Below are 13,206 nucleotides of genomic sequence, written 5' to 3'. Positions count from 1 at the left end.
CCGTACGACCTCGAAATCTAGTACCAAGGCCACCCCATTTTCACTGGTTTATGGTGCCGAAAGCCGAAGCCTTAATACCAGTCGAAGTGGGAGAACCGAGCCTCAGATTCCAATATACAACCAAAGAGTCGAATGGCGAGGCCTTGACCACGAGCATGGAACTATTGGATGAAATATGTGAGGCTACTCTAGTCCGGTTAGCCGCCCAGAAATAGCGGATAGAAAGATACTACAACCGAAGAGCCAACCTTTGACACTTAAAGATCGGGGGCTTGGTTTTGAGAAAAGTAACGTTGTATACCCGGAACTCGGACGAGGGAAAACTGGGACTGAACTGGGAAGGACCATATCGAGTCGTCGGAATCATCGACAAAGGCTCGTACATACTCGAAGTAGGAAACGGTGTACAACTATCGAACAACTAGAACGCGGCACGCTTAAAGCGATATTACTGCTAAGGTACGATTTCAATTACTCTTTATTAATATTATAAAGCGGACTAACATTTGCAGGCAACGGCTGGACGTGGCTATTACGTCCGAAAGCACGCATTGCACTCTTTTTGCCTTGAACCGGTTTTTTCCCAAAATGGGGTTTTGGGCAAGGATTTTAATGAGGCAACAGTAAAAAGTGCTTACTTAGATTCAAAGGCCCGTTTCAAACCGAAGTCAATGGGCGTTTATTTTGCATCAATAGTATCCGAGGCCTCTCAAGCTCGACCTCGAATACTAGGGGCCATCACCCTTGGATTAAGGTTTTTAGCAAGGAAAAATTTAACAAGGAAAGAAAAATATCTTATACGTTAGAAGCTAAGGCTCGATGGTTAAAATTCATTGTAAGGGCCAAAAGGTCGAGTGAACCATGCCCACATAGTCCACTTTAGCCATCATACAAGTTTTACACGCTTTCGATCATATACTTTACACACTGAAATGAAAGAAAGTTCCACCTTTCTATTACATATTTTTGCCTCTTAAATTCTGGATCCTAAGAGCCCATGGGCTACCCCTATTCGGGGTCTATCGAGCCCAAGGGCTACCCCCACTCGGGGACTGTCCTCTGAAAAAAGTTCGGACAATCCGGGCTACTAAATTCCAGAGGCAGCAATCCAATTAGCTGGTGCCTAAATACAAAAGGCTACAACCGTCCTAAAAACGGCTCGGAGACGTCCGGAGCTCGTAATCAAAAGTATGGCCTTTATAAAAATCTGAAGCCTTCTAAAATGTAACCATCGGCAAAGGCATCGTCTAAAATCTCTTAAGCATCTTGAAAAAACTTTCGGCCACACCGAGTTTTTAAAGCCTCGAGCAAATAAAGTAGTATCGAAGTCAGGATCCGTTCGAACCTCTGAAAAACGAACGCCCTATAACTACAGTTGATTCTATGCTAAGGCATTAGAAACATTGCAAGAACAAAAATTATGAAAAGATGCTGAAGAAAAAAGGACTCGAAATATTCAGAAAGGGAAAATTTCATATACTTACAATGGCCCAATAAAAACAACCTCAAAATAAACAAAAAATGTACATAAGACAAAACTGGACTTAAACGTCTTTGGATCCTGCTTAGGGCCGGCTTTCACTCCACTTTCACTTACTAAAAAAAGGACTAAGGCATCTACGCCGAATCTTCACCGGCCCGACTCTTCGCCAGAGCTGTCGAAGACTTTGGATCCCTTTAAGCTCTCAGAACCCTCAGAGCTTTCGGCACCTTCGGGCTCGTAAAGCTTTTTCGCCTCGATTTTGGATTTTTTGGCTTCTTCGACCTTAGACGACAAGTCAAACCTCGGGCATGGATCTCCTCGAGGGTCTTCTAACCGCTTTATATATTCGGCCTTTGACTTCAAGCAGACTTCAGCTGCCTCCACATCGGCCTTGAATTGGGCCACCATTTCGTTGGCATCGGCGGAGTTAGTAGCCAACTTGGACTTCACTGCCTCGTATACTTTACTGAGGGCGTCCCTCTCTCTGAAAGCCGAGCTCAGCTGTGCTCAAAGATTGTCATTTAGTTAAGACCACTTGCCGACTTTCTCCTTCGCCACCCAAAGTTGGACCTCTACCGATGCCATCTTAGCCTTGGCGGTTTCCTTCTCCGAAACCAGCAGGTCCATTTTGCTTTTGGACCCGTCGGACATGTCTTGGATCTCGTTCATATCGGCTCGAAGTTGGTCGATCAGGTCGATCTCCTGTTGGACCTGCGAGGTTGTGTTGTTAGTCACCACGACTAGCTTCTCATTTTTAGCTTCAAAGACCTTTACTTTTTCAACAAGGTCGGCATGCTCTTTCCTCAGGGTCAAAGCTTCCTTCTGAGCCCTGTCCAGCTCGGCCTGAACGTCCTTGATGTCCCCGTCTTGTTGCTCGCTGAGAAGCTTGTACATATCCTTCTTTTGAGCCTGCTCCTTGAACTCGAACTCGAGCTGGTTGATCTTGGAGTGGTATTGGAGGAAGATCTCATGGTGAAGAATTGAGGTCTACAAAACAACGAAAATAGTTAGAGATATCAAAACCTAAGTGGAATTCAAGAGGGAGTATTCATGTCTTACCCGGTTCAGAGCCTATTGCGCCTCATTGAAGAGTCACGATGCCCCCCACCTTCGGGAGCTGACAGAAACTGAGCATCCTTCGGGACAGTAAGAATAACCGATCTCTTGCGACCGGGGTCCACACTCGGAGCGGGAAACTAATTATTCAATTTTGGGCTTGAACTCGGCCCGCAAACTTCCAAAGGGGCATCCTTCTTTGGAATCTCTAAGTCGCCCAACCCCGAAAAATCTACCAAAGTAGACGTGTCCACGCCATCGAAGAAGGAGTGGAGAGGATCGCCTGCGCCGTGAAATCTTTCACTTGACTTTTCCTTTCCTACTTGGGCCTCCTCAATCATGGACTCGATGTATGAAGGCTTCTTAACAATGTCTTACACCGGTCGCCTCCTTTCAAAATGGAAGCATCTTCTCGAGAGGTCTCGGCCCCGGTCTCCATTTCGGCCTCCCTAGTCGGAGGGAGATCAACCTCATGGCTCTCTTCCGCCACTGCCTACTCTCCGCCAGGGGTCGATCTATGGGCAACAAAGATATCATCTTCTTTGAGTTCATCCCTGAGCCGGTAAAGCAAATCGGAGTTCGGTACCCGGGACCTGGTATTCTTCTTGGGCTTGCGGGCCCGAGTGGCCGACCTCTTTTCCACCTTCACCTCGGACCCCTCCGAGCCCAAGGAATTTTTTTTCCTCTTCCTTTTTTCCTCTGCGACAGCCCTAGGCTGTCCTATAACGGAGGGATCAACAGATGGGGACGCATCCTCACCCCCTTTTAGTGGTCTAAGTTCAGTGGTCTTAGGCAAACCTGCAAAAGAAAGAGAAAGGGTTAGCGTTATGTATTTTTGGGGCGTAATATTAACTATTCTAAATGGATCCTTACCATGTGAATGGGCCTCCCATCGGCCCTTCGAAAGCTTGCGCCACAAGTGCTCAAAATACGACATCTGCTTGCAGATGCCTTCGATCCATTCATTGAGCTGGGGGAACGTATTGGGAACCCGAGCAATAGCTGCACGATCACAAATGCTGACGGTGAGAAAAGGAACAAAGAAAACTCGACACTTAAGGAAAGAATACACTTACGAGATGCATTCCACTTCTCGAGGAATGGTAAACTCGGGAGGGATTAAATCTTCGGTGTTCACCCGAACGAAGCGGCCCTGTCAGCCCCAGTCTCAATCTTCGTCAATGCTCGAAAATAGGGCCTTGCTGGCCTGGCGAGTGAGCTTGATTAGTCCCCCTCTGAAAATTTAAGGACTATATAGACGGAGCAGGTGGTCCAGGGTGAACCAAGGAGACTCGGTGTTATTCGCAAAGTAACGGAGGAGGATCACGATCCTCTAAAGAGATGGGTGGATTTGGCCAAGCCACAACTCGTATCTCTTGCAAAATTCCCAAACAACTCGGTCTACTGGGCCCAGTGTGAAGGGATAAGTATAAATACTTAAATACCGCTCAACATGAGTAGTGATATCGTCCTTAGGGCCGGGGAATACCACGTCCTTACCTCCCCATTTACAGTCCTCTCGGACAATGGGGAGGTATCTTTAGTGACAGAGCATATGTATCTCGATGCCCCTTCACCCCGGTCTTTCTTGGATGAGGCCTTCTCGACTTTGAAGTCGTCTAGGATTAAACAGCCCCCGGGAATAAAACTTTTCATAGGGGGATCTAGGGCCGCTTCGACGGCAGCCACTTCGGGAGAAGCCACCTGGGGAGCAGCCGTCTCGAGAACAATCGCTTCGGGGGCGGCTGCCTCGATACCTGTGGTCGGGTGAGAAGATGAAGAGGCAGCCTACTGAGGAACTAATTTAGAAGTCTTGGCCATCGTAAATCTGGAAAATATATGAAGATTGGAGTAAAGTGTACGAAGATTCAAATTTGAAAGTGAAGATATGCGGTTCTGGGTTGAAAATACAAGAAAATGTATGAAGGTTGGAGGTTGAATATGAAGATATGAAGGTTCAAGAAACAATGTATGAAGACGAAAGCCTTTGTAGAGCTCGAAGGTAAAGATCAGGATCAGAAACTGAAGGGGGCGAAGCTTTTATAAAGGAAAATGTAATCATTACGCGACGTTTCACATTCGGAGGTGATCAGCCGATGGTTGTCACGTGTTCGAAGTCAGAACGACGCAACTGATGGGACGTTTCAACTTCTTCGTCGTCTCGGTTGTAACGTACGAAGAAGGAATCGGGGTACATTTATCGTTTCGAATTGTTTTGGTTGACCTTCTCTATGAGAAACGAGGGGGCTATCTGTATACGGGTGAACTCAGGGTCAGCTCACACCTCGAGTTCTCGATGAGTCTGACGAAGTACGAATGTATGAGATAGAGACCGAGTTCGAGAAGTCATTGATTCGAGGCCGAAATAGGGTGCTAGCCACCGGGCCCAATAAGTCAACACCCCCCGGATCCGGAAGGAGTTTGAAGACCTCGGAAGGCAGTACAAACGGTTGCACATGACTAATAGAGGGTCGTGATATCCGCATCCAACCGGATATCACGGCGCGGATCTCGCTCGAGGCCGGTAGCGTATTGGTGATTGATGTTCTAGGAGGATTTTTACCTTTCTTAGAACTGTACTAGGGGTAAAACTCCCCTGCTATATAAAAGGGAGGTTTCTTATTCAATGGACGTATGGTAACACGCATATCAAAGCAATATAAATTTGTTTCTCTGCTTTCTAGTTATTGAGAATTTCTCAATTTAATCATAGTTCTTCGTACACATTTGGCTTCGATTCGAGGGCCTGGTCGAGGGTAAAATCCATGTTGAGCTAAAATCCGAACCCGGACTCAACGTTACCACTGGTTTGGTTATTGATTTCATCTTTAATTCGTTTATCTATCATTCTTGATTTCTTGTCTTGAATCTATCCACATATGCTTAAAATCGCGTACAAATTTAATTGTTATCCGTTTTAAAGGTAAACAAATACAATAATAGGAATGGACAAAATAGAAGGTTAGCTATTATTAAATCGATTATGACGCCCTAGATGATGAAACCACGCACCATTTTTTAATAATTTCGTTTATCACCTAGTATAATATCGAATTGAAAGTGGGACATCAAAGATCCACATCTAGATTGATTTATTTAATCTCATACTTAATTACAAGGTTTATTAAGATTTTTTAAATTATTTCTATTTTTGTACTCTGTCCTCTGACAAAGCACACAATTATAGAAACTAGCGGTAGAAGCGACTAAATCTGGAAAAATCCAGTTTGACCTTTATTGAGTAATGACCATGCTCGGGTTTTATTTTTCAAAAATATTTTTGGAATGGAAGGTTCTTGATAAGAGAAGATAAAGGTCTATTGAAGACCAAAATTTGCATCTACAGATATATATCTCTCGCCATAATTTTCTCGGACCAAAAAACTAAAAAAGAAAAAACGAGTTAATTTTAAGAAAAAATGAGTTAACTTTAGGATTGAGGTCGAGGAGATGAAAGTATCAAAAATGAGAATGTTGAGATAGATGTGCAAGCATACAAGGTCAGATAAAATTAGGAATGAAGCTCCCGGACAAGATGCAGAAAGCGAAGCTTAGATAGTTCGGTACGGAAAGACGCAGTGTCCCAGTAAGGAGGTGCGAGAGGTTGACCTTGGTGGGTATGAAAAGGAGGTAGAGATAGCCCAAAAAAGTGTTAGAAAGATGTGATTAAGCAAGACATGGCGATGCTTCAGGTTGTAGAAAAATGACTATGAAAGTCGAGAATTAGTATAGAGGATTAATAAATAGTCGAGCGCTTTTCTTTTCAGCACTAATAATATCAGTGTAGTCTTGTATTTTCTTAGTCATAAATCTCTATTATTACTTATTATTTCTTTCACTTTGATTGTTTCTCAGCTATCCTAATATTATTGTTATTGCTTGTTGCTATTGGTTCTTTTTCATCTTTTTTTTTTAGCCAAAAGTAAACGCTCTTTAATTCGACCTTTTAAAGATATAGGTAAAGTCTGCAAACCCTCGGTAGACCCACTAATGAGATTATAGTAGGGTTCCTTTTATTGTTTGTTAAGTCCCTCTCACCATACTAGCCATGTCTGACACATATTAGTCATGAGAACTGATTCAAAGGACAACCATTGACAGTGACAATTCATCCCCATCCGGTGATCTTTCCCAGAAAACAAAACCATCCCATTTTGTACATCTGCCTACTTGCCCTCTTTTCTTTTGACTCTGCCCTTTATTTTCACACGTCTAAAAAAGAATAGAAGAAAAAAAAAAAAGGGAGAACTTTGACCTGCGCTACCCATTTGACGTCAGAGACGTTCTTAGTATGAACAAGACTAATCAAAAGTTCCCCATTTTAACAAAAGATATGTACCGTACTTGTGAAAGAGTTTTAGTACTCTTTCTACTCATTACACATCAATTACCCAAAGACGTTAATTTGTTTATTCCATCTCATTACTCAAATGGGAATTTGAAGTAGTTGGGGTTTTGTTACAAGTAAAAGAATGAAGACAAAAATAATAGTATAAACAAGTTACAATGAGAGGTTGGTGAAAAGAACGACTGCGAATGGGGGCAGCAAATTAAATTGGCAGTTTATAGTCAGAAGAATCTAATAGAAGACTAGTTGAAAATCTTTCCTTCAGTTAGTTTCGGACAAATGCGGAGGAGACATATATTTTCAAAAGAGTTAGAATTTCCAAAAACTTTTGTTTCTATTTTTCTTTTCCCAACCAAGAGCCTTGGGTAATACTATGTATTAAGAATCTCAACCCTTAACTCTTTACAAACACAAGGTGAAAATGGCAAAGAAATATGATGATGAAGAAGTGGAATATGGTTAATTAGAGGGTCTCATGAGGAAGCCATTTTCTGAGGACCAATTTTCATGAGGTCTTACTGTCTGCTGAGGGAATCCTGATGATGCTGCAGCAGCTGCAAATATCTGAGGAGGATAACTGGATTGCCATTGTGAAGAAGCAATATTGCTTGTTGAGAGCGAAATTTCTTCTACATTTGTAGCTCCAATTCTGCCTCCATTGCTGCCGCTTGGAAATTGAACCTGTATACATATATGTCATGTTACAACAATTAAAAATAGCTCCGAAAAAGATAGGATTAAAATTAAGAGGCCACTTATAATGGTAAATGATAAAATTGGACATATATTCACTTGATAATTTGATGAGCTGAACTGATGTGGAAACATTTGAATCATATGGGATTCACCAGGTCTCATAAATTGGCCAAACCGTTGCACTTGACTATTATTATTAGGTTTCAACGAGATTGGAGAATGTAGGTGTGTCTGGCTCAAGAGCTGCAACGTTTCTGATTCATTGTACCCATTCTCTCTTCTTCCAGCATTCATATCAACTGGAGCAGTTTGCTTCTGGAAAATAAAACATTTTGCATTTGAAGATCAAAAGAAAAAGGAAGATACACACCTAATGTTAAACTATAATATTCATCTAATTAATTATAACCTCAGGCCTTAATCCTTGCTGCCGCCAACCAACATCAAATTGCATAGATGAAGGATTTTGAACCCTAGTATTACTATCCCCAGTTTCTCGGTTTCCTTGCTTTGAGCTTGAACCACCCAAACTTAGGTCAAGATTGTGATCTGCTGCGTTATCACTACATTCTGGAAAACCACACTAATGAATATTTTGCAGCTTCTGTCTAATTTTCTTTTTCTGATCTTCTGTTAACAAAATTACAGCAACTTAATTACCTCGTAGAAAGCAATTAAATGTAGTATGGTATTTACCAGCAGAGTTGAGTTCATTTTCATAAATGCTAGGATCAAAGTTAGTAACTGCTTCCTTCCCATTACACTTGATGGCAGCTTTATCATAAGCCCTATAAGAATAATATTGTTGAAGCAAAATATTTAAATTAGAAAAACATTAGCCGCACTATATATTCAATAAATTAAAGGCCTAAGGCTCTCTATTTAGTAGTAATTTGAGAGCAAGCAATGGAAAATAATAGGAAGAATAAATTAGGCAGTGCAACCACACACCTGGCAGCTTCAACCTCAGTATCAAAGAGGCCCAAATAAACGTATCTATTCAACAAAAATTCGAGAATAAAAGTTACTTATTAGGTAGCAAAGAATAGAATTGAGAACAAAAGGATTATTCTTAAGAAAATGGATTGAACCCATTCAGAAGAATAATAAGTATGAGAATAGGATTTATTTTTTTACTGTATACTTTTTGCCTAAGAACTGTCCCATTCTAGCTTCCCATCTACCACATTTGTGCAAAGTTACCCCTCTATACTTGGAGCTTCCCCTCGGAAATCCAGTACTTTGCCTCCGAAGCACATGCACAAATTCTTCCTTTGTTAAATTGGTCATCTGTATCATACAAAAAAAAATATACTCCTATGTTATCGAAAAAAGAATCAAAAACAATTTCGTCCAATCAAAATATAACTGTTGAAGATAAGGAAAACACTGTTTGAGATAAGGCCAGGATTATACAAAAGTTCTCCAACCAGACAGGCACACACACACAAAAAAAAAAAAAAACCAAAATATAAAACACACTTTTCCTAATCTGTCACGCTGATCAGATCATGAAACTACCTGTTTCAAGTCGGACTCATAATCCTCTAAGTTAAAGTTTATGTCCGCTTCCACTCCCCGGAATTTGATAGCTGCCCTATCGTATGCCCTGTAAATTTTTTATATTTTAATTTATCAGATACAATTTAGAAACAAAAACAATAAACATTCAATATTGAGAACCAGGAACTCACCGAGCTGCTGCATGTGCCGTATCAAATCCACCTACACAGAAATATTGATAAAAAGGAAACCCCGTTTAAATTATCAGATTAATTTTCGGATGTGAACAGTAGTATTAATTACTAAGCTAAAAACTCAGTTCAGAAAAATAAAGATCACATACCTAGATAAACTTGCTTTCCACAATCCCTGAAATTATTAAAGCAATGAGGAAAAGGAACACGGGTAACAAATTCAGAAAATTAAATAACGAGAGCGATGGTAGGTATAAATTGGAATCGTCAAAAATTGGAGCGTGAAGTAGATGGTTTTAAGGGCTCACCATATGTGAGACTCCCACCGGCCAGTTCTCCGGTAAAAGGTAACCCCACGGTACTGTGAGCTCCTAGACCTTGGTCCACGGCGGCTCTTCTTCATAGGATGCTGCTGCTGTTGCTGAGCCACATCCATTAGCTTACTCGCTCCCGTGTTGCCAAGTGGCTCAGTTTGGTAAAATTTAACTCCAACCCAGTGAGCCATGGGAAAATTCGTGGGTCCATTGGTAGGAGCACCCGTTTCAGACTCATCAACCGGAAAAAACTGACGGGTTACCGGTTGTTCCTCATCGTCGTTACCGGGACCCATCACGGAGAACCCGAATATTTTGTTGCTAGGACTATTTCTCTTTTTCTTGCCTTTTTCTCCATCTTCCTCCTCCGAAATATCATCAATAGCTACTGCCGATGAACTTGAATTCGAAATGGATCCGACCCGTTTACCATTCTCATCATCGCCCTCTTGCTCTATAGGAGAAGAGCAGCCTTCGTCTGATTTATCATCCCTTCGTCGATCTGGAGAATCGTTTAGATCCCACATTTGTCTACACTCCATAAACCCAAGAATCACAAAACTATACAATAAAAAATAGTAGAAGAAAATTTTGCAGATATTTTATGGGTCAGCTCCTCTCATTTCCGAGCCAGGGGGTGGGGTGGGGTGGGGTGGGTTTGGTGGTGTGGGGGTTATGGCTATTGCTACAAAAGGACTTGTTTTCAGTTTCCTAAACTTTTAAATATTCTCTCTCTCTAGTTGTGCTTCTCTTTCTCTCTTTGTCTGTCTAAAATAGATGCGTGGAGTTGAATATATAAAATAATGATGAAAAATCGAAAGTTGTGTGCTGAGTATTGAAAGAACATGAAACCTACGACTTATAGAGAGGTTAAGTTGTTGGAAAAAGAAAGTTAGTGGAGAGAGATATAGGGTTAGATAGTAGTAGTATATGTTTCCCACTTGTATTAACTATACTACTACTAGTAGTATTTCACTAGATCTTGTGCCATTCCTCTCCTAGCTGCCCAATACAGACATGAATAACGAGACCAATTTTAGAACACTACCCCTAAAAGCAGCCACCCCATTTACCGATGTAGGATTGCATATAGGTGTTCGTAACACGCAGCGGAAGACAATAACAATCCTAGGCAGATTTTTTCGTGTTTAAAATTTATTTACTTGTCAAAGATCGGATCTAAGACGTATCCGGTGAAGAAAGTCTTGTTTCAAAATTTCTTCGATAGTGCGAAGACTCTATGCGTATCCACACCAAGACCGATCCTTACTATCAACTCTTTGATCAATGAAACCCGTGAACAAATTGAATAAAATTATGTGCTGAAATTCTCAAAGTCCAGCCAACAGCACGAGAAGAAAACTAATTTTCTTTGCTGAAATTATCTCTTGGTGCAGTTCCTCCGAAGAACTACTGTTGGTCTCGTATTTGGGTGATCAATATGTATATAAATACATATCACCAGCTTTTCCCTTTAGGTTATGGAAAAGACTAAGGCGGCAATGTTGAGATCAATACCTCAATTGGACTTTAATGATTTTATATTAAAAAATTATAATCCCATTCCTAATGGAATCGTAGAAGCCCGAAGCCGACAGTACTTTAACGTGAATCCAATTCCAATTGGATTTCACGTTTACAAAGTTTCCATCAAATCTTTTTTTTTTTAATATTTTATATAACATATCCTATATATATATAACCAAGAGATATAATTTAATTTTCTATTCCAAATAGAAAACTTCAATTTGTTCACAATATTAATTATATTCTCTGTGCTAGCAAAGAATATAATAATATTTCACTTGGACTAATAACTAAATTTGTTTGACTAATTAAATTCTTTAATTTAATTATCAAACAATAAAATAGTTAATCCTTTAGCAAAGATCTGAACACTCGTTAGTGTGCGACCCCATAGGTTCAATACTAAGCTGGTAGTAAATTGATCATATCAATATACTAATCAAGGGTGGCGTCTAGCAACACTCCTTAACGACCGGATAGCATGAAGTATACAATTTACTCTCAAGAACCAGTAGAAGAATAATGTAGTAATTCCTTCTGTCCTTATAGCTCTGGATCACCCTAGGATATGGTTCAACTGTCAAATCCTAATAGGCGACCAACTATGTGTTCATGTCAAATATAATTGACCATTGAATGAGCTAAGAAACTCATTTCTTCTTTCATTCAACCTGACCAAGGTCTTAGTTGGGTCGTTTATAATTCATGACAACGTGAAGCTTAAACTCATTACCAAGAGTTGACAGATTCCATCTTGATCAACCACTAATTCTACAAGTATTTAATCGTACCCAATATCCTTTCAACTATCGCCCTAGGGCCATAGGTGTCTGGTATCAAAGCACAATAAATAACTTGTCAATTACTATGACGATCTCAAGTCAAAGGAAATTATTACATCACATTCTTCAAGAGAATATCCTATTGACAGTTTATGGTAATTCTAACCATTAGGAATTATCCAATGAGTCGGTTCAATAACCATATCTCTATATGCATCATCTATCTATGTAATTTAGTTAAAGAGATCAACTAATCTTTATCCCATAAAGACGATCACATAAATATTGATCTAACCGGATTACTAATGTCCAAATTAATAATCCTACGATCAAGAACAAATTTAGATTAAATTATAAGAAACTTTACTCTCATTATCATGATCTCCATCACAATGTCAAGTCTCAAAATTTAATCAAGGACCTTATCAAATTAATCAAGCAATTAATAACAATGATAAAAGAATATCAAATGCCATATATATTTTATATCAAATGATGTTCACAAAAATATGTTCAAATCATCAAATATGATATTGGATCTACGGCATATTTACTATATCCCTAACACCTAGTACTACTAATCTATTTTCTTCTCCCAACTCACGTACCTTTCTCTCTTGTTTAATCATTCATAAATACTTTTGCTTCGTTTTTTTAAACTGGCTACTTCATTCACTTTTTTCTACTTGCACTAGTGTGTTTAACCAATCACTTTACACACTTTAATGAAAGGAGAACTGTGTACCCACAGTAATAACTTTACTGATCTCCAAATCTATCTGATATTTTCTTATTGGTTGGACTTGGCTGTTCAAAGAAAGAAAAGGAAAAACAAAAGGGTAAAAATTTAAAGTAAGAAGGGTCTCTTTCTTACGCAACTTTCCCACGTTAACCAAATCGAAAAGCATTCTCTCCATCCATTCCTTTGATTTTTCTTTCTCTCTCTGAATATATGTATATTTGTAAAATATCCACTAATGGAAATAGACAGCTGCAAGACTGAATGGATGACTTACTACTCCATTACCTTTATTAGCTACAACTAATTGTCATTTCCTTTTCATTCATCCACTCCCACGTTAGACAAAATCCCCTTTATCTCTCTCTTAGATTTTCTTTTCTTTTCGTACTGATTTTTATTTAGGATTAAAATATACTGCCTACCAGTGTTTTAAGCACCAAAAACGTCCTGAGGCGATGGTGTGGGGCGAAAGTCTCAAGAAGCGTACGTCCAGCAATTCGGGGCGTACGTCTGGGCGTTTGAGGCGCATTTTTTTAGTGAGTCGTAAGCCTAGAGACTTTT

The 13,206-nt window shown here is 40.0% G+C and overlaps 1 protein-coding gene across 2 annotated transcripts; it reads right to left on the bottom strand.

Moving 5' to 3' along the window:
• Positions 1-6,926: 6,926 nt before the first annotated feature.
• Positions 6,927-10,505, bottom strand: LOC109239930 (floral homeotic protein APETALA 2-like). 2 transcript variants are annotated; one of them, XM_019406533.1, is made up of 10 exons: positions 9,589-10,505; positions 9,430-9,455; positions 9,278-9,308; positions 9,105-9,192; positions 8,728-8,873; positions 8,535-8,579; positions 8,244-8,371; positions 7,993-8,153; positions 7,680-7,898; positions 6,927-7,568 (listed from the first exon to the last, which is right to left on the bottom strand). In XM_019406533.1, exons 1-10 carry the CDS (start codon positions 10,134-10,136, stop codon positions 7,347-7,349), a joined length of 1,614 nt encoding a protein of 537 aa, XP_019262078.1. In that variant the 5' UTR covers positions 10,137-10,505; the 3' UTR covers positions 6,927-7,346. The 2 variants fall into 2 exon arrangements, with proteins under 2 accessions (XP_019262078.1, XP_019262079.1); XM_019406534.1 differs by having other exon boundaries at positions 8,280-8,371; positions 9,589-10,501.
• Between the last annotated feature and the right edge of the window lie 2,701 nt (positions 10,506-13,206).

Source organism: Nicotiana attenuata, unplaced genomic scaffold (genome assembly GCF_001879085.1).
Source record: "Nicotiana attenuata strain UT unplaced genomic scaffold, NIATTr2, whole genome shotgun sequence".
NCBI lineage: Eukaryota > Viridiplantae > Streptophyta > Magnoliopsida > Solanales > Solanaceae > Nicotiana > Nicotiana attenuata.
Note: the sequence above shows the minus strand (reverse complement) of the source record. Positions and strands in the feature narration are given on the sequence as shown.

Coding starts and splice junctions, on each gene's coding strand:
- LOC109239930 (XM_019406533.1), bottom strand. CDS start 10,136: ATGGAGTGTAGACAAATGTGGGATCTAAACGATTCTCCAGATCGACGA. Junction 8,372..8,534: donor ACTGAGGTTGAAGCTGCCAG/GTGTGTGGTTGC, acceptor TTATTCTTATAG/GGCTTATGATAAAGCTGCCA. Junction 7,569..7,679: donor TCAGCTCATCAAATTATCAA/GTGAATATATGT, acceptor ATATGTATACAG/GTTCAATTTCCAAGCGGCAG.